The sequence below is a fragment of the Pecten maximus genome, chromosome 4, assembly GCF_902652985.1.
Source record: "Pecten maximus chromosome 4, xPecMax1.1, whole genome shotgun sequence".
Classification (NCBI taxonomy): domain Eukaryota; kingdom Metazoa; phylum Mollusca; class Bivalvia; order Pectinida; family Pectinidae; genus Pecten; species Pecten maximus.
The window spans coordinates 29,345,087-29,372,882 of record NC_047018.1 but is presented as its reverse complement, the minus strand read 5'-3'; the positions used below and the strand labels follow the sequence as shown (position 1 = coordinate 29,372,882).

At 37.8% G+C, this 27,796-nt stretch overlaps 1 protein-coding gene across 1 annotated transcript in view; it reads left to right on the top strand.

Moving 5' to 3' along the window:
- Nucleotides 1-27,796, top strand: part of LOC117325752 (nuclear pore complex protein Nup155-like) — a 32,744-nt gene that overhangs the window by 800 nt on the left and 4,148 nt on the right. The window contains exons 2-33 of the mRNA XM_033882191.1: nt 803-950; nt 1,260-1,397; nt 2,613-2,709; nt 2,961-3,031; nt 3,759-3,851; nt 4,183-4,343; nt 4,818-4,923; nt 5,387-5,460; nt 6,240-6,331; nt 6,704-6,801; nt 6,947-7,099; nt 7,509-7,609; nt 8,426-8,599; nt 9,090-9,200; nt 9,642-9,704; nt 9,931-10,048; nt 10,459-10,609; nt 10,884-10,950; nt 11,728-11,837; nt 12,224-12,297; nt 16,336-16,469; nt 16,840-16,899; nt 17,029-17,160; nt 17,496-17,573; nt 17,989-18,185; nt 18,437-18,578; nt 19,631-19,735; nt 20,021-20,175; nt 20,290-20,419; nt 20,581-20,697; nt 26,285-26,405; nt 26,561-26,671. Coding sequence (XP_033738082.1) covers nt 806-950; nt 1,260-1,397; nt 2,613-2,709; nt 2,961-3,031; nt 3,759-3,851; nt 4,183-4,343; nt 4,818-4,923; nt 5,387-5,460; nt 6,240-6,331; nt 6,704-6,801; nt 6,947-7,099; nt 7,509-7,609; nt 8,426-8,599; nt 9,090-9,200; nt 9,642-9,704; nt 9,931-10,048; nt 10,459-10,609; nt 10,884-10,950; nt 11,728-11,837; nt 12,224-12,297; nt 16,336-16,469; nt 16,840-16,899; nt 17,029-17,160; nt 17,496-17,573; nt 17,989-18,185; nt 18,437-18,578; nt 19,631-19,735; nt 20,021-20,175; nt 20,290-20,419; nt 20,581-20,697; nt 26,285-26,405; nt 26,561-26,671 — 3,679 coding nt within the window. The 5' untranslated portion in view covers nt 803-805. The remainder of the gene's footprint in view (nt 1-802; nt 951-1,259; nt 1,398-2,612; nt 2,710-2,960; nt 3,032-3,758; nt 3,852-4,182; nt 4,344-4,817; nt 4,924-5,386; nt 5,461-6,239; nt 6,332-6,703; nt 6,802-6,946; nt 7,100-7,508; nt 7,610-8,425; nt 8,600-9,089; nt 9,201-9,641; nt 9,705-9,930; nt 10,049-10,458; nt 10,610-10,883; nt 10,951-11,727; nt 11,838-12,223; nt 12,298-16,335; nt 16,470-16,839; nt 16,900-17,028; nt 17,161-17,495; nt 17,574-17,988; nt 18,186-18,436; nt 18,579-19,630; nt 19,736-20,020; nt 20,176-20,289; nt 20,420-20,580; nt 20,698-26,284; nt 26,406-26,560; nt 26,672-27,796) is intronic.

Sequence of the window (27,796 nt, the reverse complement as noted above, 5' to 3'; positions counted from 1 at the left end):
TTGCATTTTCCCCTGGGCCTACTCCTAACTACACCTGATCGCCAAAATATCTCGTATCTGATGTAGGACCACAGGAAGCTGTTTAGGAGCCTGGAGGTTGTTGAATATGGGGTCCGAGACACAAAGTCTCATGGAATGAGTTGCGGATGAAATGTTCAACTGTACAATTTGGCTCAAATAAATAAAGCCTCTTAGTTTTGCCTGACATCTCCAAGAGTTAAGTTTGGCAGTGTTCATCATGCATGGTAGCCTGCAGAATGACTGGTCATTTGACCAGATCAGCAGACATTTTTCGACGGAATGGTCTGGCCTATCACTGACTATTGGAAATCTGTCGAGAGGCATGAGGATAAGATCTAGAGGAGACTGAGGGAGTGTCAACTGAAGCAACAGCTACATTGGTCCTGTAGTGTACACTATGCATACTAGTTATTACCGCTACATATTATTGTGCTGTAATTAAACTCCTTTCGAGTACAGAATAATGAGTTGATTTTTGGTCAAGTTGTCAAATGAAATGTCTCCCCTTCTTTGAAGGACCCAGCTCTGTCAACTAGCTAGTCAAGTCAGTACATATTGTATAGAAAGAAAATGTTGAAAGTAAAAGTATCTGTTCCAAGTTAAACAACTTAAAGGTGAAAATGTTAGTTCTATTGTGGATAAAATATTATAATAGAGACTTTCTTTCTTACATTGGTCATCTCTCCGTAATTTTGTATGGGTATAACGGATATGTATAATGGAATTGGTTTTGTATCTGGTTTACTGGTAGTATTTATTTATTACTAATTTGTTTGTGTAGGGGATGGCTTCTTTCATGACTTCGGGGGTGATGCCTCCGCCAAGTCACCAAGATGTGATGGACAGTGCTGGGAGACTCCTTGACAAGCATATGCAAGATGACAGAAGCTATCTAGACCTTTCAGATCAACTCAAAGTTCCTGTTCATAGTAAGAAATAAAAAGAAATACACAGTTGTCGAATATGGGCTAAATTTAATTCCTATTCAAAATAAGAAATAGAAAGAAAGACAATTGTTGAATATGGGCTAAATTAAATTAGTGTCAAACTAGCTGAAATGTGACGAATTCTAAATAAAGATATCATGTCTTAATTATTTGAGTACATTTGTATTCATTCTCAAAATCATTACATGTACTTTTATCTCATTAAGAGATCTAAAGTTTTTTTTTTTTTTTAACTACATATTTATTATCACACCACATGATATTTTAAGCCATTAATCATTTTCTTTGTAGACCAGCCTTGTATCAGTGGTCTAAATGAGTTGGACTACCCCAGTCTGCCTGAAGCCAGAGTTGGACTGGAATGTCTGCCAGAGATCAGCAATGTCAAGCTGGTTCCTCTCCCTCCGGAACTCATGGAACAGTTTGGACGTATCCTTGAATGTATATTACTGATATTTTAAATGCAGTTTTTCAAGTTAGAATTTTAGAATGGTGGAATTTAATGTTACTAGTATTTTTTGTAAAGAATTGCTTTGAAAAGATTTTAATTATGCTTACTAGTAAAGTCATCCAATTAGTTTAAAAAAAAGTCTTCCTAGGTCACAAGAGAACCTTTTTTTTCAAAGATGCTAGAAAGAATGTTTGAGACAAGTCTTTATACATGTATATACAGGTATACATACATATGATCTTTAATGAGTTTTCATTTTGTGAGATTTTGTGAAGCTAGTAGTTGAAGTTTTTATTTTTGTGAGCCTTGGCTAATTAAGATACTTTTTAGCACATAACTCAGAAAACTTCCATTTTGTCAGGTTTTATAGTCAAAATATGGAGGTCTTAATCAAAGAAGACTGTCAGACAGCAATTATGTTGCACCATTCACAATTCATGATGTCACATCATTGTCCATTTATGATGTTACAATCAATTTCTGATTAGCGTAGCCAATAGAAAATTCTCCAGGGTATATTATACTGGTGACATGCAAAAATATTACATAGGCGAATTCACTGGATAACTGGCTGATTATGTGATTAAATCTAATACGGTATGTATTAAAAGCTAGCTTAGAAGATAGTTTAACATGTAGCAGTTACAGTAAAAACAAATTGGTTCGTTATTTAAATAAAGATCAAATTCAGAAACACCACACCCCTTGATTAAAGGAAAGAAATCAATAGATTAAAAATTAGAATCATGAATTTATCTTAAAAGCTATGCTTTTTATCATACCATTTGATGCATTATGGTTCTTCTGGCAATGACTCCTCGTAAATTTCTATCATTGAATGAGGAAAAAGTTGAGAAAAAATCTGAAGTAAGATTTTTGTTAAATCTGAAACCTAGATATTTAATCTATTTCCTCAGAACCTGCCTGATATGCCATTAAAAATGTTATTATTCAGATCATTATATATATATCTTGAAGTAACAATACTAGTGAGACAAAGAAGAGAAAAATGACTTATTTTCAGGCCTGTAAAACCTGGAGCCATTTTGAATTAACTTAGATTATAGTGTAACAAAAACAAGCCAATTTACTTGTATTTAATTCATTCATATAAAGGTAACAGTATTATCTGTATGGTAATGGCCATTGCTTTGTTTTGATGTATGGTTGAGTTCTCCTTGATTGTGGTAAAGGTATGCAATGTAACTGTATGATGGGTCTATTTCCTGATGTGGAGCGGGCCTGGCTGGCTATTGATAGTGATATCTTTGTCTGGAGATATGAAGACGGGTAAGTCATCAACAAATAACAAAATATTTTCATTTGCAAACCCTCTTTGGAAACACAAAATTGGAATTTGGGGTACAAGCTCCATGAACGCAAGTAAAAATGTTGATATATTGATGATTTCATTCTCAGCCAGTTGAAGCTTACAGAAAAAGCACATTTAATTAAAAGTAACTTTAAAGAATAAAAAATGAAAAATCTATTTCTCAAATCTTATATACAAGTGTATTTTTGCTGATATTTTCCTGTTACAGAAGTGACCTGGCTTATTTTGATGGGCTGAGTGAAACCATCCTGAGTGTAGCTTTAGTTAAACCCAAAGTTGGTAAGACATTTCATTTTTACTCGAGTGAAGTGCTACCGTCAAATATATGTTTCATAGATGACGTACATGTAGTTGATAAATAACAAAAGTCCATGCATGCCATATTTAAAAATCACAAGTTTGATATGCTGGTGTTGGTGCTGATAAATATGTTGATACAAAGAGTTTAAATAGTATTTCATTTTTATTTCGCTTTTCATATGGGTCATGTGATGGTATGGTATTCATGATCTTTCTGTCTTTTTAAAATTAATTTGCCAGTAATTGTTTTAAAACCTCATGAAAGCAAAATATCTTTAACATATTCATGTTTTGGACAGCTGACCCTTTGGTCAAATTCACAGTTGCTTGAAATATCATTTCCTTTTCAAAGATTAATGTCCAGTCTGGACCAAAAAAAAACTTAGATATTTTTTTGAAACTTGACAGCATTTGTTGAGAAGCAGGGTTGACGTTCAATTGAGGTCACATGTCATCCCTAGCAATCTGAAACAAACTTAATTCAGAATCAAATTAATGAGAAATTAAGAGAAAAATTAAAGAGGCTGTTTTTATGACATGGTGAATTGAAAATGGTTCTTTTAAGCATGTTTTATTCAAATACTTTAGTCTTAAGAAATAAATCCAACTTACCATAGATGCTTTTTACTATCAGATATGCTATTTTGGCTCTATTTATTCATGATTTGTGTATTGATGCTAATAACGTCTTGATATTTTGTTTTAGGAATTTTCCAACCTCACATTCAGTATCTTCTGTGCCTGGCCACTCATGTGGACATTGTCCTGCTTGGTGTCAGTTTCTCACAGCCCAGGGATGGTTTGTATTAATGATGTACTTGTTCTGAGTTGTGTATCAATTAGTCTGATGGTAATGTTTTAGGTGAAAAACAAATAATTAGCTGACCTCTCTGAGTGAAGGGAGATATTAAGTTTTAAATCTAGTTCTGTTTATGCCTATCGAAGTTGAATGATTTTCATAAAAGAAATCTAGGTTATCTTTCATATATGGTGAAATATATCTTGATTAACATTTTGCATATACTGTACATAAATCATCTGTAGAAAGTGTGCAGTGGTTGGAATCATGTTACTGACCTTCACATGAATGTTGAGGTAAGGAATTTAATTTGATATTTAAATTTTGACAGGTGTATCAGCAGAACTGGGGAATGGCGAGATGCACCTCCTACCAGAGCCACTGTTCTCTATTCCCACAGACAACACGTACATAATGAACATAATCGGCTCAGACAATGGTCGAATATTTATGGCTGGCAAGGATGGTTGTCTGTATGAGTTGGCTTATCAGGTGAGATTCTGAAATTAAACATTTGTAATACACAACCTGAGGAAATTTTGACTCGACATGAAACGTGAAATTCAGGAATTAGTTGGTGTCACAAACTTCAGTTCAATACTGTGTCTGAGATGTTGTTTGAAGTGTGTCTGCTTTGTCTGATGAAAATATAGTGAAAATTTGATGAGACACAGAAGGAAAGTACACAAAGATTTTAAGATTTCTTAAAGCAGTTTTTTACACAAAACCAATTTTTGGTATCCTTCCTCACTTTGTCCAGAGTTCTAGCCCTTTGTAAATTTTAGTATCAGTTTGACATTTTGTGTTGCTTTTCACCAAACTTGCTATACATGTGTATCTTCGGAAGACAAGCTGTTGAAGATTGAAATTGGGTCTTATACACTTCAGTATACAGAGTTGTGCAAACCCAGCTTTGCCTATTAACGTGTATCTACATCTGTGAGGGATCTGGTTTTGACATTTCAGGCAGACGATGGATGGTTCAGTCGGAAGTGTCGAAAGATAAACCACTCCACCAGCACACTGTCTTTTCTCATACCATCCTTTCTCAACTTCTCCTTTAGTGAAGATGGTAAATACCTTTAACAAACACACATCCTGCTGATGGAATTAATTACTTTGAGTTAAAACCAATCCTTTGTGTAGGACTGTACGTACAGGACTTGAATAAGTATTAAATCCTGTTTGATTCACACAGATTTTTGCAAGATATTTTGAGACTTAAATTATGTTGAAGCCTAAACTTTTCTGGTATCAAATACACTTAATTCTTGCACTACATATACATTTAACATCAGTATTTCATTAATTAGTTAGTTTACTGGTTTTTCGCCTACATGACTCAATCCATCAATAGGCTTTGTCTCACCAACTGTAGTTGGTGTTCTGTAATCGTTAGAGAATAGTCTGCTAATGCTACTCCAGAAAATTACAAATGCTTTAGCTAGATTCATGAAATGATTTTCTAAACAATTTTAAAAAAAATTAAATCATGTCTTCCAAACCTAGTGTGAAAAATAATTGTTTTTCCTCAGATCCATTGGTGCAGCTTAGTCTGGACCAATCTCGACACATTCTGTATGCTCGGTCAGAGAAAGGAACTATTCAGGTCAGTGTAAGAACTGTAAATGGTAGAAATCTTGATTTGCAATCTCAATGCTTTTTTACTTTTCACTCCACTGTAGGGTACGGTATGGAATGAGAATATGAAATATTAATTGATAGCTGCCTGTGATATTCATTTTGTATTTATAATTGGCATTGAGAGTAATTTAACATCAGGGTATGAACATAAAAATAGGTTTCAATTTATAGAGTACTTTCTTAATTTTTCCATGCAGTAAGTATAGCTAGTCATGATTGAATGCCTTGAAAATAAAACACAAAGGAACTTTGAAACTTTTTAATCTAATGATGTCATTATATTGTATAATGAGGTAATTAAGGTATTTTTTTCTTTGATGCATGGTAGAAAAAAATGGCCCTGTGTTATTAGAATGTTTGGTACGAAAGAAAAGATTTTTGAACTTCCTAAAGCTGATCAACACATATATTCTATTGTTAGCTATTTAATGATGGAATCTTACTAAGTTTGTAGGCAGTCACTAGACAAAAATTGTTTGCATATAAAAATTCATCTATAGACCAAATCTTTTATCATCACATGATTCAGTCTTTCAAATCACTAATATTCAGTGGATAAACTATAGGTGACTGTGATGATCCATTTCCATTGTTGATTTGACTTGTTGTCCAGCATTACTCAGTGTTATGAGCAAGTGAAAAGGTTGATTTTCATTGTCAGAATTATAATTTTAGTATTAATAGAAATCCTTTACAATATCAACTGATGTAACCAATATGTTATTGTCCATGTGTGTTGTGTAGGTGTTTGATCTAGGCCAGGATGGTAACAGTATGGGGAAGGTAGCCGCTGTTCCTCTGCAGACCATAGTACACAATGCATGGCATATAGCAAGGTAAGGCTGCATTGTAATGTGGGGCATTCATATTAGTATTATAGCTGTAATTATGCTCTTCGGTCTGTCATATGCATGGTTGTAAAACTGATATATAAATGTAGAGGTTCCTAACACATAAGTACCATTTATGGTGCATGTCTATAGAATATGATATGCAAGGCATTAGAAAATCATTTACGAACATGCAATGCTATACTTAAATTACTGAGTAGAAGCATACAACTTAACAAAATTATATATATATCTAAATTACAAGTGGTACTCAACTTAATATTCCTAAATTATACCTATGAATAGAAACATAAAAAGTCCTGAAGTTACCTTGTAGGAAACTTGATTTTACAATAATGTGTTGCTGGTTTATTTCAGGACGATTGAAAGGTCCAACTTCAAACCTCTGGTTCACATAAGTGCAATAACACGACAAGAATCTGCGAACATACACTTGGTGGCCGTCACTCAGTCAGGTATGTAGAGATCCTTAAGTCAAGTTAACACCTTAGCTTGTCTGTGATTTTGACAAAGTGTCAAATTTTATCAGTTTAGTTTATAAACTGTTAAACCAGGAATTTGCTGGCATGCTAAAATGTAAGTGTCTTGTTGACTTTTTAGGAGTACGGCTGTATTTTTCTACCAACAACTTCGGGAATAACAAAGGACGTCCATGCATGCTGACACTAGTCCATGTACGTTTACCACCAGGGTTTTCGGCAACAGCAGGCATTCAGAAACCCAGCAACATCCATACAGCCTACCATAAAAATGGTAAAATAATGTTCACAATACATATAAGTATTATATAAATGTTGAATTCAAATAGCTTTTTCACTGGTCTACCTTTACTGAAATAACACTTCTATTTCTCAAGTCAGAAATACTGTCGATTAAATTTTACTTCTTAAGTTCCTCTTGATTCTTCGGGGTGCATGCCTAATTTTGAGATCTCTATGTAATGTCTTTGAATGAAATTATTCTAAGTTAAAAATAACTTATATAGAGCTTTCTAATGCACCTCACATAACATGACTTAACAATATTTCAAGTGTTAAACAATGTACAAAACAAGTATAACATATATCTACAAGAAATACATGTAATTACTCTGTCCATTGCATACAATTGTACCCAAAATAAATTGTGCTCGGATAGAATTGTGAGCTTTACTTTGGTTCAGGCACATTGTTGCTGGTGTCGTCTCAGTCTGAGGAGAGTGATGCCATGTGGACCATCAGTGGTGATTCCTTCCCCTTTCAGAGCCAGCTCATGGAAGCACAGGTAGGAATGTCTTAATTTATTGGTAGGACAGAAATATATTGTTTTCTGAAATTTAGCTATTGATGTTTCGATAACAGGTCTTTTTATCTTCCTCAAACTTAAATGACCAATATAGCATCAAGGATAACTCTGGAGGGGGCCATGTGGCCATTTGCCCCATATTTTCAAAAATGACCCACCAAAACTCACAGATTTCTTCAATTTTCTATGTTTTGGCCCATACGATTTCTGAAATCTTGTCAAAATGGCCCATGATTTTTGGGTCCAGGGTGAACCCTGTAGTATGTGTACACTAAGGTGGTAAGTGTGAACAAGATGGTAACAATAAGTATGTACGAGATGGTAACAATAAGTGTGTACGAGATGGTAATGATAAGTGTGTATGAGATGGTAATAATAAGTGTTTACAAGATGGTAACAGTAAGTGTGTAAAAGATGGTAACAATAAGTGTGTAGGAAATGGCAATAATAAGTGTACTAGATGGTAGCAATAATAAGTGTTCTAGATGGCAGCAATAAGTGTGTACAAGATGGCAATAATAAGTGTGTACGAGATGGTAATATTCATTGACAGGTAAACACAGTTTGTAGTGATAGTGTACAAGCCAAGTGACTTCACTTCCAATGAAGTTGACTGGGCTACTATAATGAGCGACCAAGTTGACTGTAAATGGACTGCCAATTCATCTACGCTTTGTTAATACAAGGTCATAGGTAAGATTGGGAAAGTTAGGTTTTTAGGCACTATCTTTAGAAAGGTATTGTTTTGGATGAAGAATTTTAAGGCAGTCATCATATAACCTCATTATTTTGCAGACAACCATTCCTATTAATGGTAGGACATGGGCTGTGTGCGAGATTCCAGCGCCTGCATTAGAACCTGGTATATTCAGACAAGCTAAGCCTGGTATAAACCTGAAAGCAGATCCACCTGCTGTAGTTACACAGCACACAGAGCTACCCAGGAGGTTTGTCCTCCTTACAGCACAGGTACAAATATATATAATATAACATATTGTTTTATCTACTAAAAAGTAACGAGTCCAACACAGTGGTTCTTTCTTGGGTCCAAATTTAAATAAAGTGTTCTCCGTATTAAAATTTGGATCAAAGAACCAGTGTTGGACTCATCCTGTTTAGTATATTACCTGGATTTCTAGTGAGATCTCTTGTATACTCATGTATCCATGGTAGGTTCATCAGAATTTCAACAATTTCTAGACTACCTTGATGAACATTAGTCCTCCTTTAGTAGTAATATTGTTTTATCATAAGAACGTTTTGACAACTAAAGGCAATATCAGACAACATGCTGATTTTTTTCTCTAACCACAAGTAGTGCCAATTCATGAGTACACCAAAAAGGTTGTATTTGTGTTATATTTTTGTTAAATTATCAATTTAATTTTCAACTTGCTGTTTTACTAAATAAAGTACCTGATCCACTACATCAATGATTATAATGTGATGGTATTTACAGGGGAGCCACATCCTCAGTAAGTTACGACCAGTTGATCAGCTGAGACAGCTTTTGATAGACTGCCAGGGACCTGATGCTGAGGAAGTGAAGGGATTCTTTAGGCTCCACAGGGTAAATTTCACCTTTTCTCTGGTATCTAGCTGGTGGAAAAAACATATAATATGACGATAATGGAATGAGGAAGATATAAGTACTCTATCAAATTAGAAAATATTCTGTGAAAAATCTGTGTCCTGGAAATTATTAGCAAGTTAATATTTTCCCCTTTCACCGGTAAGGTCAATATTTTCTCATTGTTTCTTTGTATAGTAGGATGTGTACTGATATTAGCTATTGTAATGATTTTACTCTCATTTTGGAGGAAAAAATTGATTGTGGCAAACATTTTCAGGAGTGTGAACAAGCTTATAGCAGAATCTAAATCTGTTAGTTTGATGCGTATAGCATGATTTAAAGGGTCTATGATGTTGTAGATTGAACAAGCTTATAGCAGAATCTAAATCTGTTAGTTTGATGCGTATAGCATGATTTAAAGGGTCTATGATGTTGTAGATTGAACAAGCTTGTGCCACTTGTCTGATTCTGGCCTGTTCCCGCCTTGCAGCTGACCAACCGGTAAGTCTAGTCACAAATTACAGGAAAAGTTATCGTGATAAGGGCAAGAACAAAATGAACGAAAACAGAGCCGGAGAGACCTGAGTAAGCATTATTCATATAATTTTATGATTGGTCAAAATACTATCTTGAGAAGTTTGTTTAAGCCAACCATCTCAATGTCATTATCCATGACATTTCTGCAAAACTCCATGAATCAATTGTTTTAAAAATATGTGTATTTTAGATTGCTAACTGGGCCACCATGGCCTTCTTTATGTATGGTGGAGAGGCTCAATATAACTATGGAGGAAGTGGAATGGGGATGGATCGCTCCCTAATGGCCAGCAATATTGGACCCTCGGGTAAGTATCATGCCACATACTTTTTGAATCATTAATGTGTAATAAAAAAATGTATTTCTTCAGTGAGATTTTACTCAAATTCCAAAGAAAATTAAATGAAAAGTGATGATTACATCTTAAATATTCATACTTAGCTGTAAACTGTATATTCAGGGTATTGTTTCACAAAGCTTCTAAACTTACAAACTTTGCGTAAGTCAGATTTATGAATAACCATGCATTTCACAAAAACTTCGTAACTTAGAAACGTTCATAAGTTACACAATTTAAATTGGAAGCAAGCATGCCCTTTGAACAGAAAATGACTTCCTACTCAAATACAAATGAGCATAAGAGAATGACTATGCCTTGTGAGCGATTGTTTCGAGGTGGAAACCCAAGTTATGAACTAGTAAACAAATATGTTATAGGTCTGCATCCTACTGTGACCTCTACACCAGCACCAGGGATGGGCCACGGATACTTCCACCCTTCACTCACCCAGGGGCCAACCATTGGCCAAGATGTCCTCTTTTCTGGCAAACACAATGGCATCTGCCTCTATCTGTCAAGGATTTTGAGGTAAACCAACATAAGATAGTTTAGTCATTGAAAGAAATGTGATTCTGGATTTGTTAAACTTAATAGATTACAAAAGACAGTGTTTGTTTCTTGAGCATTTCAAGTATAATGTACTGCAATGTTTTCCTAAGCTACATATAATTGACATATCTTATGAGGCAGCTGTTTTTCCTGATAACTGATCAGAATATATTATGATAATTTGAGTCATGTTGAAAACCAGACTATAACATCAAAGTGTATACTAATTGAGTGTTATTTTATTGTTTTGCAGGTGTATATGGGAAACTGCTGTGGCCTCAGACTTTCCATACAGTACTCCTCAAGGGATGCTCAACTATGTAAGTATATGTGTTAAAGTCCTATTTTTATTTTCACAACTTTTAGTTTTGAAAATATAAGGCAGTTTTTAATATATAATATTTTGCTTAAAAAATGGAAATTAAACTGTTTGTTAATGAATGTAAATGAAAATCTTGCTTACGTACATGATAAAGATATTAAAGCTCCAGCCACATGTCGGGGTAGATTTTGTTTGTGAGTTTACCAGTTTCTGCATAAAAAATGAACTACTATTATGCATTGAGGACCCTTGTTTATTCGGTTACCTTTCATCCTGTCCAAAGATCACCTAGATTGCTATTTTCCTGCATGTTTACACTCTTCATGCAAAGTTTGCAAAGCTTGCTTAACAATATATCTTGTGAACCCTGGACAGATATAGTTCATATTCACACCATGATACCATGCCATCAAGCTATATGCCTGATCAGAGTTTGGTGAGCTGTCTGGATTATCATGGCTCCACTGTATGAAATCAAGACTTGTGGTGAAATTGTTTGATGAAAATATTATTGTTTTGTCTGTTAAAGTGCAATTTGATCATGTAATTTGTCACTTAGACATTTCACAATCTGATTAAAATACAGATCATCATTATACACTTCGGTATGAAGATCTGACGATGACAGGTAAGGGATCGTGTTCAGATCACCTTTCAGATAGTGTATAATCATTATGATGATCTGTATTTCAATCAGATTGTGACATTTAACCTCAACATAAAGGAAAACAAAAGTGTTTAATTTTCAGTTAATAGCTATCAAACACTGTTTCAGCTTACATGTTCCTTCACCACTGACGAGTTAACACAAATCCTGGAGAACATCCGTGGACTTTCTGATTTTGTAGATTTCAATTCCAGATATGAGACTGGGCCATCAGAAAGGTAAGACATGCAAACAATATGAAAAAATATCAAAACACAATTGTGATATAAGGGGAATTTACTGTAAATGGCCTGATTTGCTTTATGAAATATCTCTTCTCAAAACTGTGCACTGGTTTCAAGCAAATATTCTGGCCAAGAGTATGAAAATTAATTGGACTTAATTAGAATTTTTCCAAGTTACTGAGGCTTCTAGCTTCAAAAAAGCCAAACTATCAATTTAATTAATTGAAACTGTTTTTAAGTTCAATGGAAAGGCATTGAAAATGAATGAGTATTTGATGTTCTGAAATTGAAGCCGTTTTAATTAATTAATAAACTATTGACTTTGTATCATAACACTATCTATAAATAAGTATTTAAATGATAAACTATTTTTAATACAGCAACGTGCCTCCAATGCCCTTTTCCTCACACCTGATGGGGCCTGTCGATGATCAGCTGAGGAAAACTCTTCAAGGTGAGGTACCAACTGTATGATAAACACCAGTAGATAAAGGAGTCAGGATGAATACAGTGCTTCAACCTTGTTATACTATATATTTGCCAGAGAAAATTATTCTAATTGGGATGTTTTAACATTTGAGTAGGTCTAAGGAACAGAGATTACAACTCAATACAGTTAAACAAACAACTTTATGCAGATTAAATAGAAACAATGAAATATCAATATACAAATTCAGATTGTAAAATTTGATACAAGAAGATAAGTTCCTTATCATGTACATTGATGTGTTCATATTTTACTGTCATCATCATCGTGTAGCAGGCTTCAACATAATTCTTATTTCACTTTTGATCATTTTGTCAGAACAATGTTAAACTGAAGTCAGATAAGGCAACTGTACCTAAATGTAACATTCAGTTAGGTTGACAAAGCATCAAGTATGATTATTAAATGAGTGATCTCCATCAGACTGTTTGTGGTCCCATGCCCTCCTGAGTCTAGTCTCCACCAGGTTGGTGGTGGTACTGTGCCCTCCTGAGTCTAGTCTCCACCAGGCTGGTACTGTGGCCTCATGAGTCTGGTCTCCACCAGGCTGGTGGTGGTACTGTAGTCCCATCAGTCTGGTCTCCACCAGATTGGTGATGGTACTGTAGTCCCATCAGTCTTGTCTCCACCAGATTGGTGGTGGTACTGTGGCCTCATGAGTCTAGTCTCCACCAGGCTGGTGGTGGTACCGTGCCCTCCTGAGTCTAGTCTCCACCAGGTTGGTGGTGGTACTGTAGTCTCCTGAGTCTAGTCTCCACCAGGTTGGTGGTGGTACTGTAGTCTCCTGAGTCTAGTCTCCACCAGGTTGGTGGTGGTACTGTAGTCTCCTGAGTCTGGTCTCCACCAGGTTGGTGGTGGTACTGTGCCCTCCTGAGTCTAGTCTCCACCAGGTTGGTGGTGGTACTGTAGCCTCATGAGTCTGGTCTCCACCAGGTTGGTGGTGGTACTGTGCCCTCCTGAGTCTAGTCTCCACCAGGTTGGTGGTGGTACTGTGGCCTCCCGGGTCTAGTCTCCACCAGGTTGGTGGTGGTACTGTAGTCTCCTGAGTCTAGTCTCCACCAGGCTGGTGGTGGTACTGTAGCCTCATGAGTCTGGTCTCCACCAGGCTGGTGGTGGTACCGTGCCCTCCTGAGTCTAGTCTCCACCAGGTTGGTGGTGGTACTGTAGTCTCCTGAGTCTAGTCTCCACCAGGTTGGTGGTGGTACCATGCCCTCCTGAGTCTAGTCTCCACCAGGTTGGTGGTGGTACTGTAGTCTCCTGAGTCTAGTCTCCACCAGGTTGGTGGTGGTACTGTAGCCTCATGAGTCTGGTCTCCATCAGGTTGGTGGTGGTACTGTGGCCTCCTGAGTCTGGTCTCCACCAGGTTGGTGGTGGTACTGTAGTCTCCTGAGTCTAGTCTCCACCAGGTTGGTGGTGGTACTGTAGTCTCCTGAGTCTAGTCTCCACCAGGCTGGTGGTGGTACTGTAGTCTCCTGAGTCTGGTCTCCACCAGGTTGGTGGTGGTACTGTGGCCTCATGAGTCTGGTCTCCACCAGGTTGGTGGTGGTACTGTAGTCTCCTGAGTCTAGTCTCCACCAGGTTGGTGGTGGTACTGTAGTCTCCTGAGTCTAGTCTCCACCAGGCTGGTGGTGGTACCGTGCCCTCCTGAGTCTGGTCTCCACCAGGTTGGTGGTGGTACCGTGCCCTCCTGAGTCTAGTCTCCACCAGGTTGGTGGTGGTACTGTAGTCTCCTGAGTCTAGTCTCCACCAGGTTGGTGGTGGTACTGTAGCCTCATGAGTCTGGTCTCCATCAGGTTGGTGGTGGTACTGTAGTCTCCTGAGTCTAGTCTCCACCAGGTTGGTGGTGGTACTGTAGTCTCCTGAGTCTAGTCTCCACCAGGCTGGTGGTGGTACCGTGCCCTCCTGAGTCTAGTCTCCACCAGGTTGGTGGTGGTACTGTAGTCTCCTGAGTCTAGTCTCCACCAGGTTGGTGGTGGTACTGTAGTCTCCTGAGTCTAGTCTCCACCAGGTTGGTGGTGGTACTGTAGCCTCATGAGTCTGGTCTCCACCAGGTTGGTGGTGGTACCATGCCCTCCTGAGTCTAGTCTCCACCAGGTTGGTGGTGGTACTGTAGCCTCATGAGTCTAGTCTCCACCAGGTTGGTGGTGGTACCATGCCCTCCTGAGTCTGGTCTCCACCAGGTTGGTGGTGGTACTGTGGCCTCATGAGTCTGGTCTCCACCAGGTTGGTGGTGGTACTGTAGCCTCATGAGTCTGGTCTCCACCAGGTTGGTGGTGGTACTGTAGCCTCATGAGTCTGGTCTCCACCAGGTTGGTGGTGGTACCATGCCCTCCTGAGTCTAGTCTCCACCAGGTTGGTGGTGGTACTGTAGCCTCATGAGTCTAGTCTCCACCAGGTTGGTGGTGGTACCATGCCCTCCTGAGTCTGGTCTCCACCAGGTTGGTGGTGGTACTGTGGCCTCATGAGTCTGGTCTCCACCAGGTTGGTGGTGGTACTGTAGCCTCATGAGTCTGGTCTCCACCAGGTTGGTGGTGGTACTGTGGCCTCATGAGTCTAGTCTCCACCAGGCTGGTGGTGGTACTGTAGTCCCATCAGTCTGGTCTCCACCAGGTTGGTGGTGGTACCATGCCCTCCTGAGTCTGGTCTCCACCAGGTTGGTGGTGATACTTGGCCTCATGAGTCTGGTCTCCACCAGGTTGGTGATGGTACTGTGCCCTCCTGAGTCTGGTCTCCACCAGGTTGGTGGTGGTACTGTGGCCTCATGAGTCTGGTCTCCACCAGATTGGTGGTGGTCCTGTGGCCTCATGAGTCTGGTCTCCACCAGGTTGGTGGTGGTACTGTGGCCTCATGAGTCTGGTCTCCACCAGATTGGTGGTGGTCCTGTGGCCTCATGAGTCTGGTCTCCACCAGGTTGGTGGTGGTACCATGCCCTCCTGAGTCTGGTCTCCACCAGGTTGGTGGTGGTACTGTGGCCTCATGAGTCTAGTCTCCACCAGGTTAGTGGTGGTACCATGCCCTCCTGAGTCTGGTCTCCACCAGGTTGGTGGTGGTACTGTGGCCTCATGAGTCTGTCTCCACCAGGCTGGTGGTGGTACTGTGGCCTCCTGAGTCTAGTCTCCACCAGGTTGGTGGTGGTACTGTAGTCCCATCAGTCTTGTTTCCACCAGGCTGGTGGTGGTACTGTGCCCTCCTGAGTCGAGTCTCCACCAGATTGGTGGTGGTACTGTGGCCTCCTGAGTCTGGTCTCCACCAGATTGGTGGTGGTACTGTGGCCTCATGAGTCAAGTCTCCACCAGTTGGTGTGGTACCATGCCCTCCTGAGTCTGGTCTCCACCAGATTGGTGGTGGTACTGTGGCCTCATGAGTCTAGTCTCCACCAGGTTGGTGGTGGTACTGTAGTCCCATCAGTCTAGTCTCCACCAGGTTGGTGGTGGTACTGTAATCTAATGAGTCTGGTCTCCACCAGATTGGTGGCGGTACTGTGGCCTCCTGAGTCTGGTCTCCACCAGATTGGTGGTGGTACTGTGGCCTCATGAGTCTAGTCTCCACCAGTTGGTGTGGTACCATGCCCTCCTGAGTCTGGTCTCCACCAGGTTGGTGGTGGTACCATGCCCTCCTGAGTCTGGTCTCCACCAGTTGGTGGTGGTACTGTTGTCTCATGAGTCTGGTCTCCACCAGTTGGTGTTGTATCATACCCTCCTGAGTCTGGTCTACACCAGGCTGGTATTGGTACTGTAATCTAATGAGGCTGGTCTCCACGAGGCTGGTGGTGCTGTGGCCTCATGAGTCTAGTCTCCACCAGTTGGTGTGGTACCATGCCCTCCTGAGTCTGGTCTCCACCAGTTGGTGTGGTACCATATCCCTCTGAGTCTGGTCTACACCAGGCTGGTATTGGTATTGTAAACTTATGAGGCTGGTCTCCACGAGGCTGGTTGTACTGTAGTCGCATGAGTCTAGTCTCCACTGAACTGTCATTTGTTTTACCATTTTGCCTATGTTTTCTAGGAGAGGCCCAGAAGATGGAGAAAATTTCCCTGCAACACATTCAAGATCTTATCCATCGTATTGAGGAGGTATTAGGTCTCCTGAAGATTCTTGTTGACCACCAGTTTCACATAGTCGCCAGTCAGTTATCAAAGGTTTGTTTTTGTTTCAACTTTCATATTCTCACCAAACTCCATCTTTTAATAGAAATAAATGTGGAAATGGCCTCTGTGTTCTGATTGTTTGAAGCCATAATGGTAAAATTCTTCTAACAGGGAAACATTATTGAATTATCTAGATTCTTCTGATCAGATTTCTTAGTCCAGATAAGGAAAAAAAAGAAACTTTTCAGTAGTCTTTTATATGAAATAGAAATGTTTTTGTTTTACTCAGATGATCCTGAGAATATTCTTGTTGGGCATCAATCTTTAGCACATTTAAATAACATTTGCACTTTTTAAATGGATGGATTTTTGGTCATATTGACTATGCAAGCACTTATATATTTATCTTGGTGTATTTCAGGACCAGCAGAATCAATTGCGAACAATGATGTTCAAACATCTTGTAATCAGTGGCAAAGATGTAAGTACTCAGCAATGTTTAATGAAGTTGTCATACAGAGATTCAGAATCACTCAGATACATGTATTGATAGAAAAAACCACATAAAAACTTACATTGATGCTGATAGTTTATTTCTTTTCTTTAATAGATCTGCAGCTCTTTGATAACTTGCCTCATCAATCGTTACCTTGATGACAATGCAACAATAGATGCTATCAACAACAAACTACGAGAAATTTGTCCATCTTTGTACAGCAGTGATGATGCAACTTGTTCAAAGGTATGTCTTTTATTTAATCTTATTCTGTAGAATCATACTTTGTTAATGTACTGGGTATAGATGTAAAGAAATATGAACACTTTTTGCAAAGAATGTTTTACATTTTCTGTTTGTCAAGCTTTCTGACAATAGCTAAGACATAATCCTACATAAAATTAAAACTTGCTCTGTGTGTAATGGTAATCAGCCCTCACGAGAAATCAGGTGTTAGTGCACGACTGTCTAAAGCAGTCTACTCTGATAACAAATAACGGGACATAAAATATCTTATTTTATAGGCTAGTGAATTGTTTCAAGCCACAAATAACGGGACATAAAAATATCTCATTTTATAGGCTAGTGAATTGTTGCAAGCCGCCCGAGTGAATCAGAATCAAGCTGAAAGGAAACGACAGCTTGGAGAAGCACTGAAGGTAAAACCAGAACTAGAGGAGTAAAATATCAAAATAATCATTGATATACCAAATTAAAAGCAATAACATTTACAAGTATTTTGTTGATTCTTTCACTCCCATTTCAAAAATTATTTTACTATAATCATTGACATTTGTATTTTCAGTTTACATTTAGTACTTAAAATGTTTGGAACAATAGCTTTAATATTGAAAATCTGCATTGTCAGTGGTGCTTGCAAAATATGAATTTATTTTGGAAGAGACTTATAACCTTTTTTTCACATTCAATTTTGGCTTACATCATTCTTCATTATGTAGTGATTACTCCCAAGAATTATTACTATCGGCCATGCTTCCTCAAGAAAGAATTTGAAAAATTGAGTTGTATGCTTAATTGTGATAGAAAATGTAACCTGAGCTGTTTCTTCTTCAGCTATATAAGGAAGTGTCACAACCCCTCCAGCTGACTGTTGTATGTAGCCAGTTTGCCAATGTTCATTACTATGATGGAATTGTCGACCTCTGTCTGACCCTTGCACATAAACGAGATCCCCAGCATCTGGCCCTTCATTTCTACAGGAGTGGTGAGCCCCCAGAGGATCTACAGGGCATGTCAGCTTACATGTCTAGGTTAGTTGTGGAACATCCTTGGAAAAACAGAATCATCACAAAAACTTCTACTGTGTAATATCAAACAAACTTTCAAAAATGGCACAATGGAAATAAATTTAGCCATCTAAAATAGTGAACAGTAGTATAATATGCAATCATACAAACTTAAATTGTCTAATTTAATTTAAAATAAATTACAATTGTTCATTTATTATTAAGCAGAAATCAGCAAGGTTAATTGTAATAGGTCATTGATATTGATGTTACAGGATGGAGTGTTATAACTGTATCACCGGGACACTGGGTTTCCTATCCACGACAAGCACCTCCTTCCCACAGGCACCAAAGGTTCCTGGGCCACCACCCACCCCTGATCCCAGTAGACTCTCCCCCCAGGAGGCTGATCAGTTTGTAAGTTACCCCATGATGTCATCACAATAATTATTTCATTGGAACATACAGGTTGTACTTGTCATCTTCATATGACCCTGGGTGTTGGGAGGATGTTAACCCCCCACCAAAAACAGAACAAGTTGTACTTTTCATTAATTTTGTTGCAAAAATTTATTTGATGTGAAATAGATGTCCTTTCAGTTATATACAGGTGTTGGTCAAATTTGGAGCTACAGATATTTCGGCTCTTGCCTACAAATCATTTTCAATGCTATTATAATCATTCAGCTGCTTGCTCTGCAAGATGTTATTCAACTTCAATTTGTTTATTGATATCAGTATTCAGTATAATCAAGCAGGTATTTCATTACACCCAAAGAATTAACATACATAACTCTTGTTGACAGATATAACCAGTGTTTGTTCTTGTAGTGGTGTATCCTAGTTGTAATCACAAAATTAACTGACCGTGTCAATTGAAGCCACCAATGCACAGTTGTAATGTAACACATCAACACATGGTGATCCAACTGCTCCGAGCCCCAGGCCAGGGCAGCTACAGTAATTATAGGCTAACAGGTGGTAGGGGTCTTTTGTTTATACATTTGTATAATCAGGCCAGTGTTGTGGGGGTCTTTTACAATCAGGCCAGGGTCAATGTGTCTGAATTTTTCGGGGATTTAATGAGGGATTACTGCCGAGAGCAGAAGATGGCTGACAGAAATCGGTCGCTATAGAAAACAAATGAGCGACCGCCGTTCCAAAATCACTGGTCGTTAGTCACATTAGACAGGTGGTCGTTATACAGAGGGTCGTTATATAGTAAAATATCATGGGGAATCTTAAAATAGGTCGTTATAGACAGGAGGTCATTATATACAGGCGGTCGTTAGAGCAGGTTTGACTGTATTCAGATTGGCCGTGAAGAGTGATATTGTGTCAGTAATCAGTATGATCGGGCAGATATTTAATTACGTCACACAGAAGACTGATATATTCTGGCTGGCCGTGTGGAGTGATATTTTGTCTGTAATCTGTATAATTAGAACTAATGTAATGTATCCCCACAGAAATCTGACATATTCCGGCTGGCCCTGAAGAGTGATGATGAACTGTTCCATGTAGCTCTGTATGATTGGTTGTACAGCATGAACCAGACAGAAAAACTGCTGGAGGTAAGATGTTGGTCTTCTAGAGTATAGGAACATAGATTCTCAGAATTCACTAAGTTCTTAGTTCTAGTGTTTTGAATCACAACTACTGTATATACAAGTTTAGGTAATCTGAGATTAAGTGTAAAATTTTGTTTATTTTACCTCATATGTTTAGTATTTAATACTTGAATCAATCCAAGCTTTCTCTCAAAGGTAAACAGTGAAGGATTTTTTTTTATGTTTCTGGAAAATCAGCTTCATGATCAGATTAAATTTGATTTAATATGTATGTATATTTGTTTTTAGATTCAGTCACCATTTATGGAACCTTACCTGAAAAGGAAGACCGGTTACCAGTCAGAAGCTGTAGGAGCATTAGACATGTTGTGGAAATACTATGAAAAAAGTCGTAACTTCCCTGCAGCTGCCAAAATACTGTCTAGATTAGCAGAAAGACATGGGTAAGATGACAGATATTTGCAAGATTCATACTTTGATGAAAAACATTAAATAGAGAAACAGTAGATCAACACTGATCTAAAGAGTGTGCTGATGTGATAATGCTTATGTTTTAGAACGGATGTAAGACTCCAACAAAGGATAGAGTATCTGTCCAGAGCGATCATGTGTGCCAAAAGTTCAACATCTCGCACCAGCTCTGCTGCTGAGGGTGAATTCCTGCATGAACTTGAGGAGAAGATGGAGGTGAGACATGTAATGGTGCACCAATATTCTGGGTACAGAAATGGTTGTAATGTGAAAGCAAAATAAATAGTATTAAAAACTTTCTAAGATTCTTCAGATATTACTAACTTCAGCTTTTATAGTTTTCAAGAGTGAATGTATATGTTGTCTTTACCTTATAGGTTGGCAGACTTCAGCTTCAGGTTCAGAATGCCTTGAGTAAAAGAAGGGATCGTAACCATCAGAGTATCACTGAAGCCTTGGGTCGACTAGATTCCGATCTCCTAGATCTAACACTGGTAAGCAGGCTGCACTTTCAGCAGTTTTGGTATTGATGCACTGATTTTAGTTGCTTTGAAATTGAAAACATTGAAAAATTTTAGGTTTAGGTATATAAAGTAAAACTCATGTTTAACACACTTGAATCAAATACCATCAGATGAGTCTAATGGTTTGTTTGGGTCCGAAGTTTGATCTTCTTTATCTTAGGAAATTAAACACAGATGTTTTGAACAGGAATTGAATACTGTGATTGTGTCAAATGTATTTTTTGGTCTGTCCCTTCTAAAGTATACCAAAATTTCCTTTGTGAGTCGAACATCCAGGCCTCACGTTGTCTCAGGTAAAAATCATGACTTCAGTCTGATGGACTGATTGTGACCGGTCAGCTATATCGCTGTTAACGAAGCCTAGTTTTTGACACAAACGTAAGTTTGAGTCTATGTCAGCGCTTTTGAGGTGTAGCTGACAAAATCTACGATGCCCTCTGGCGGATACTGCCTTGGCCAATCTAACCGTTGCTTTACAGTAACTCTGTAATGCTATGCAGTAAATATTTGTAAATATCGTAAATATTCACGATAAAAAATGACATATAGTAAAGTTCAGCTATAAAAAAATTACCTTTTGTTTTGTTGACACAAACGTAGACACAAACGTAAGTTTGAGTCTATGTCAGCGCTTTTGAGGGCTCTGGCGGATACTGCTGTTGGCCAATCTAAACGTTGCTTTACAGTAACTCCGTAATGTTATGCAGTAAATATTTGTTTAACTTCACGATAAAAAATGACATACAGTGAAGTTCAGCTATTAAAAAAAATCACCTTTTGTTTTGTTGTATTTTAAAAGCTGACAGGACAATGTTTTTTTTTTTTGGCATTTTCGTTCGCTCTGACACAACTTCCACTGCCACTTCACAATCATATTCTATCGCAAAAAAAAAATAGTCCCGTGACTTACGGAGTCAAATGCAACACTGCAGTTTGGTTAGATATATGACAAAACAACAGAACCTCACAAATAGATAGTTTTCAAAGTATTTAATTTAAGTATGTTCTGTCGATGATACGTAAGAATATTTTTCCGCGTTGAACGCATTAGATTTCACGCGGAATGATACAATCGACTTTTCGCTGGCGCCATATTGCTGCTTACCTGTGACCCGGAAGAAAAATCTACTAACATCACGCTGAATTTTCGTCATCGACATCTATGTGTTTTTTTTCTTTGGTGGCATGTTACTGAATGGGTTATAATATTGATAAAGTTTCGTCGGAATATTGTTGTTATTTTGTACATTGAAAAATCACTCATCCAGCATCCGATTTTGTCCGCCATCTTTCAGTAATGTAAACAATAATAAAAGAAAGAGTAGGTGATCAAACCCAACTTTGAATGTCATTTTCTCACTGAAATATTAACTTGCATGTGATTGATGTAGTCTGCAGATGGTTAGATTATATAGATGTTTTTTTTACGAAAGAAAAAAAGTTGTCTATTCATCATGACAATATCACAACAACGGCAGTCGAGTACCATACGCATGTTTGCAAATAAAAAGTTAAATAAATTCTCACTGAATAGGGTTTCGAAATGTCAAATGGACTTGTGAATATTAATATTGACTTCGGATCTATTGATTATATCCTACGTAATGCACATGAAGTTTTTCGTTTACAGAACGCGTACCGCATGAACGTGGCTGTCTGCATGCAGATGTAGACGTCACTGAAAATTTCATCTCTAATTATAGCGACTGATTCTTTTTTTCTAATATTCGTGATGGTTTAAAAAAAATAGAAAATGATCTATCATTATCATTTGAAATATTACATAACAGTCGAAGCATATTATAAAAAAGAAAGGGGTCTACGATGTACATCTACATAGACCTTTATTATGTTTGGTGGAGTTTTGAACGCTTCAGGGACGGTTAAAGGGCAGTAACTCTTTAGAAAACACCATTTTTCATGGAAATGTACTGATTGCTAAATTTAACCAGAGATATTTAAAGGCAGTGGAAATGTTATATTCCTACATCTGCGGTTTTTTCTGTCTTAAATCATTTCAGCTTCTGAATTAAATTAACCTTTAAACTAATGCACAGTAAAGTATTGATAAATCAATGCAAATAATTTATTATCACTTAGATTTATTATTATTATTTAATCTTTTTTTCTTTACAACACTAGTACATATTATTTGAGAAGAACAGCAAAAATTACTAAGTTCATTATTCTTCTAAACAACAAAAATTTGTAAAACTTTTTTGTGTTGTGCATATATCCTATTGTGAAATAACTTGGCATGACTAAAGATAATAGTATTGTCTTGATGACTGTTACATACTATATCATAGGTTGAGTTAAATAATTATTTTCTTCTTGTCAATTATGGTAAATGGTGAAAACACATTTTTTTCATTTAAATTGTTAAGTCGGTTTAATGTTCAAATTCAGATTAATTTAATTAAAGCAACTATTAATAATGTATATATGTGTTAACTTTTCTGACAAAGTCTTCAAGTAACCTGATTATATTTGACAGAGAATCAAAATAAGTAATTTTGTTGTTAAGAATAGTGGGCTTAGCCATTTACAACTGTTTAGATTCTACTTAATAAGGTTTGATTTTTAACATTTTGGCAAATTTATCTTATCAATATCCAATTTAGTTTTAAAGATAAGCAGTACTTCCATTTTTATGAAAATAAAAATTACTTCAGTGTTCTAATAATTTAAACACATGAACAATTGAAAGAAATACATTTGTATGAAAAGCATTCATAATGGACTTTGAAGAATGCTACTACATGTACAGTTCATCCAGTTTGGGCATTCGAACTACATTTTCATCTGACAGATGCTGCAGATTAAAAAAAAACCTCTGATTTTGAAATCGATGATATCAATACATATAGCTACATTCACATCTCACTAACATTAATTAACATGATATATATACCATACATACATATATATATGTATCATGCAGTTACAGTTATGTATATGGTACATATACTATTGCGGAGAATATTTGATGCAATGTACATAAGTGAAAAACAAAATTCCACTTCAAATTGATTTGAACTGTACATGTGAATGAATGTGTTTTTGTTGTATAGATGATTTGTAGCTACACAGTATGGAGTGTAAACATATAACGTAGAGTGCTATATGAAAATCATGTTCACTCTTAAGAAACTGTCTCAAGTCTGAGCTGATATGAGCATGTAATTCTAAGTTTTGAATATAGTGCTTAGTTTAATGTGCCCGTCGTGATGGTATACCCTGCCCTGTCTACATCCGCATTCTACGCTTCCAGAGTCTGTTTATCAGACCCAGGTGTTTTTAACCCACCATCATCAGATGGTGGGCTATTCAAATCGCCCTGCGTCCGTGGTCCGTCCGTCCCTCCATCCGTAAACAATTCTTGTTATCGCTATTTCTCAAAGTACTGAAGGGATCCTAAAATTTCATAGGTTTCTCTTGGTTTCTAGTTATGCATATTGCATTTTGAGACCAATTGGAAAACAATATGGCCGACAGGCAGCCATCTTAGGTTTTGACAATTGAAGTTTGTTATTGCTATTTCTCAGAAAGCACTGAATTGATCTTTCTCAAATTTCATATGTAGGTTCCTCTTGGTGCTAACATTAGTTATGCATATTGCATTTTGAGACCAATCGGAAAACAATAAGGCCGATAGGCAGCCATCTTTGATTTTGTCAATTGAAGTTTGTTATCACTAATTCTCAGAAAGTGTTGACGGGATCTTTTTCAAATTTCATAAGTAGGTTCCCCTCGGTGCCTAGTTATGCATATTGCGTTTTGAGACTAATCGGAAAACAACATGGCCGACAGGCAGCCATCTTGGATTTGGACAATTGAAGTTTGTTATCGCAATTTCTCAAAAAGTGCTGAAGGGATCTTTCTAAAATTTGATATGTAGGTTTCCCTTGGTGGGTGGTTATGCATAATGCATTTTGAGACCAATCGGAAAACAATATGGCCGACAGGCAGCCATCTTAGGTTTTGACAATTGAAGTTTGTTATTGCTATTTCTCAGAAAGCACTGAATTGATCTTTCTCAAATTTCATATGTAGGTTCCTCTTGGTGCTTACATTAATTATGCATATTGCATTTTGAGACCAATCGGAAAACAATATGGCCGACAGGCAGCCATCTTGGATTTGGACAATTGAAGTTTGTTATCACTATTTCTCAGAAAGTGCTAAAGGGATCTTTCTCAAATTTTATATGTAGGTTCCCCTCGGTGCCTAGTTATGGATATTGCATTTTGAGACTAATCGGAAAACAACATGGCCGACAGGCAGCCATATTGTATTTTGACAATTGAAGTTTGTTATCGCTATTTTACAGAAGGCACTGAAGGGATAGAACAATCTGCCACAAAATATCATTCAAAACCTTGACATAACATCATTCAAACCAGGGCTCGCACACACGATAAAATCCTAAAACAATCACACAAATGTTTTTAACCTGAGCTCTCTCTTATCTAAAAGCTGGTAGCTAGATGGGGCGCTACATCAAATGTATAAATATTTTTTCAAATGCTAATGATAATGATAATTTGTGAAGCGCTTATAGGCATGGGATCCTCAAAAGTTTGAAAAGAAAGGCCTCATTAATTTTACAGGTAATCTAGGACCTTCATATTACATCTACAACTACGTATACATTAACCCATTGAAGATGTCAAATAAGATTACCCGAGTACCTATTCTGAAAATAAGCTGCCAAGACGCACTTGCAATCAAAAGTAGATATGAATTTCTTTTCTTGCCAATATTTTGTCCTAGTCCTAATCAGGTATTGGTGATGTTCCATACAAAGTTGACCATGTCCCCACTAAACAAAAGCAGTTAAAATAATTTGTTTTCGTTTGTGTCTTCAGTACTTTCAGTACTTTGATTGTTTTTTACCCGTGGTTTGTGGCTATCAATCAATTATTAATTCCTTTGTTTATATGGGTGCATAGGTTGTTTTAATCCTAAATGGTTAACAAAAAATTTGAATAAATTATTTTGCTAACCATTAAATCTGTAGTGTTTTGTTTACCTTTTTACGTCGCCTGACACAAAGCCTCAAGTGACTTATTCTAATCGCCTTTTGTCCGTCGTCGTCCGTCCATAAACATTTTACATCTTCTTCTCCAAAACTGCTGAACCAGATTCAATGAAATTTAGAAGGAAGCTTCCGTAGCCAAATGTCAACCAAAATTGTGTATTATATGGTCCCGACCCCAAAGGGACAGAGAGGCGGGGCCAAAAAGGGTCAAATTGCCTAAAATTTCAAAAATCTGAGTCAGTGGTTTTATGTTGGAAAATGTGCTTATTTTTTTCCTGCTTCAGACCTCTGTGTATGAATGTATAACTATTATTGTAGCTAATATATTTGATTTACTTTGTTCCTCTCAACAGTACTCCTGGAGTGGATTTGAATTTATCTGGTACACTGTTTCTCTCATTTCATTTGTCAGCTTTTCTGGTGCATATTTCATAAAGTTTCACCTGGGCAACATTGCCAATATCTGCATGCAGGGTGTCTCACCATATTGAATAATTTGTATTTGTGTTCCAGTTATACGAGGAGTTTGCAGACAAATATGACCTGTCCGAGTGTAAATTAGCCATTATTCACTGTGCTGGGTTGTTTGATGCAGCTTTAGTAGAAAATCTCTGGCAGAGCATCATTGATAAGGGTATGTATTCAAGCTATGGTTCTGAAAGTAAGATAATGTACTTCACGCTAAACAGATTGTACTATAGATTTTTGGTTGATGGCAAGTGAAACTCTGCCTTAATACTAGATTGTAATTTACACTGTACACTTCAAAAGCCTTTTTTCCTTTTCCAGAAGTGGAAGCTACCATGGGTATGGCCACTCCGATGAGAATCACAAATATCAGGAACAAGATGGAACCTATTGGAAAGCAGTATATAAAGACGGAACGATACTTCCCCTTAGGTAGGAGAGGCTGTGTGATTTATAGAACGATACTTCCCCTTAGGTAGGAGGGGCTGTGTGATTTACAGTATGATCTTCTCCTTAGGTAGGAGAGGCTGTGGTTTACAGTATGATCTTCCCCTTAGGTAGGAGAGGCTGTGTGATTTATAGAACGATACTTCCCCTAAGGTAGGAGAGGCTGTGTGATTTATAGAACGATACTTCCCCTTAGGTAGGAGAGGCTGTGTGATTTATAGAACGATACTTCCCCTTAGGTAGGAGAGGCTGTGTGATTTATAGAACGATACTTCCCCTTAGGTAGGAGAGGCTGTATGATTTATAGAACTATACTTCCCCTTATGTGGGAGAGGCTGTATGATTTATAGAACTATACTTCCCCTTATGTGGGAGAGGCTGTGATTTATAGAACGATACTTCCCCTTAGGTAGGAGAGGCTGTGTGATTTATAGAATGATACTTCCCCTTAGGTAGGAGAGGCTGTGTGATTTACAGTATGATCTTCCCCTTAGGTAGGAGAGGCTGTGTGATTTATAGAACGATACTTCCCCTTAGGTAGGAGAGGCTGTGTGATTTATAGAATGATACTTCCCCTTAGGTGGGAGAGGCTGTGTGATTTATAGAACGATACTTCCCCTTAGGTAGGAGAGGCTATGTGATTTATAGAACTATACTTCCACTTAGGTAGGAGAGGCTGTGTGATTTACAGTATGATCTTCCCCTTAGGTAGGAGAGGCTGTGTGATTTATAGAACGATACTTCCCCTTAGGTAGGAGAGGCTGTGTGATTTATAGAACTATACTTCCCCTTATGTAGGAGAGGCTGTGTGATTTACAGTATGATCTTCTCCTTAGGTAGGAGAGGCTGTGTGATTTACAGTATGATCTTCCCCTTAGGTAGGAGAGGCTGTACGATTTATAGAACGATACTTCTCCTTAGGTGGGAGAGGCTGTGTGATTTATAGAACGATACTTCCCCTTAGGTAGGAGAGGCTGTGTGGTTTACAGTATGATCTTCCCCTTAGGTAGGAGAGGCTGTGTGATTTATAGAACTATACTTATCCTTAGGTGGGAGAGGCTGTGTGATTTATAGAACTATACTTCCCCTTAGGTAGGAGAGGCTGTGTGA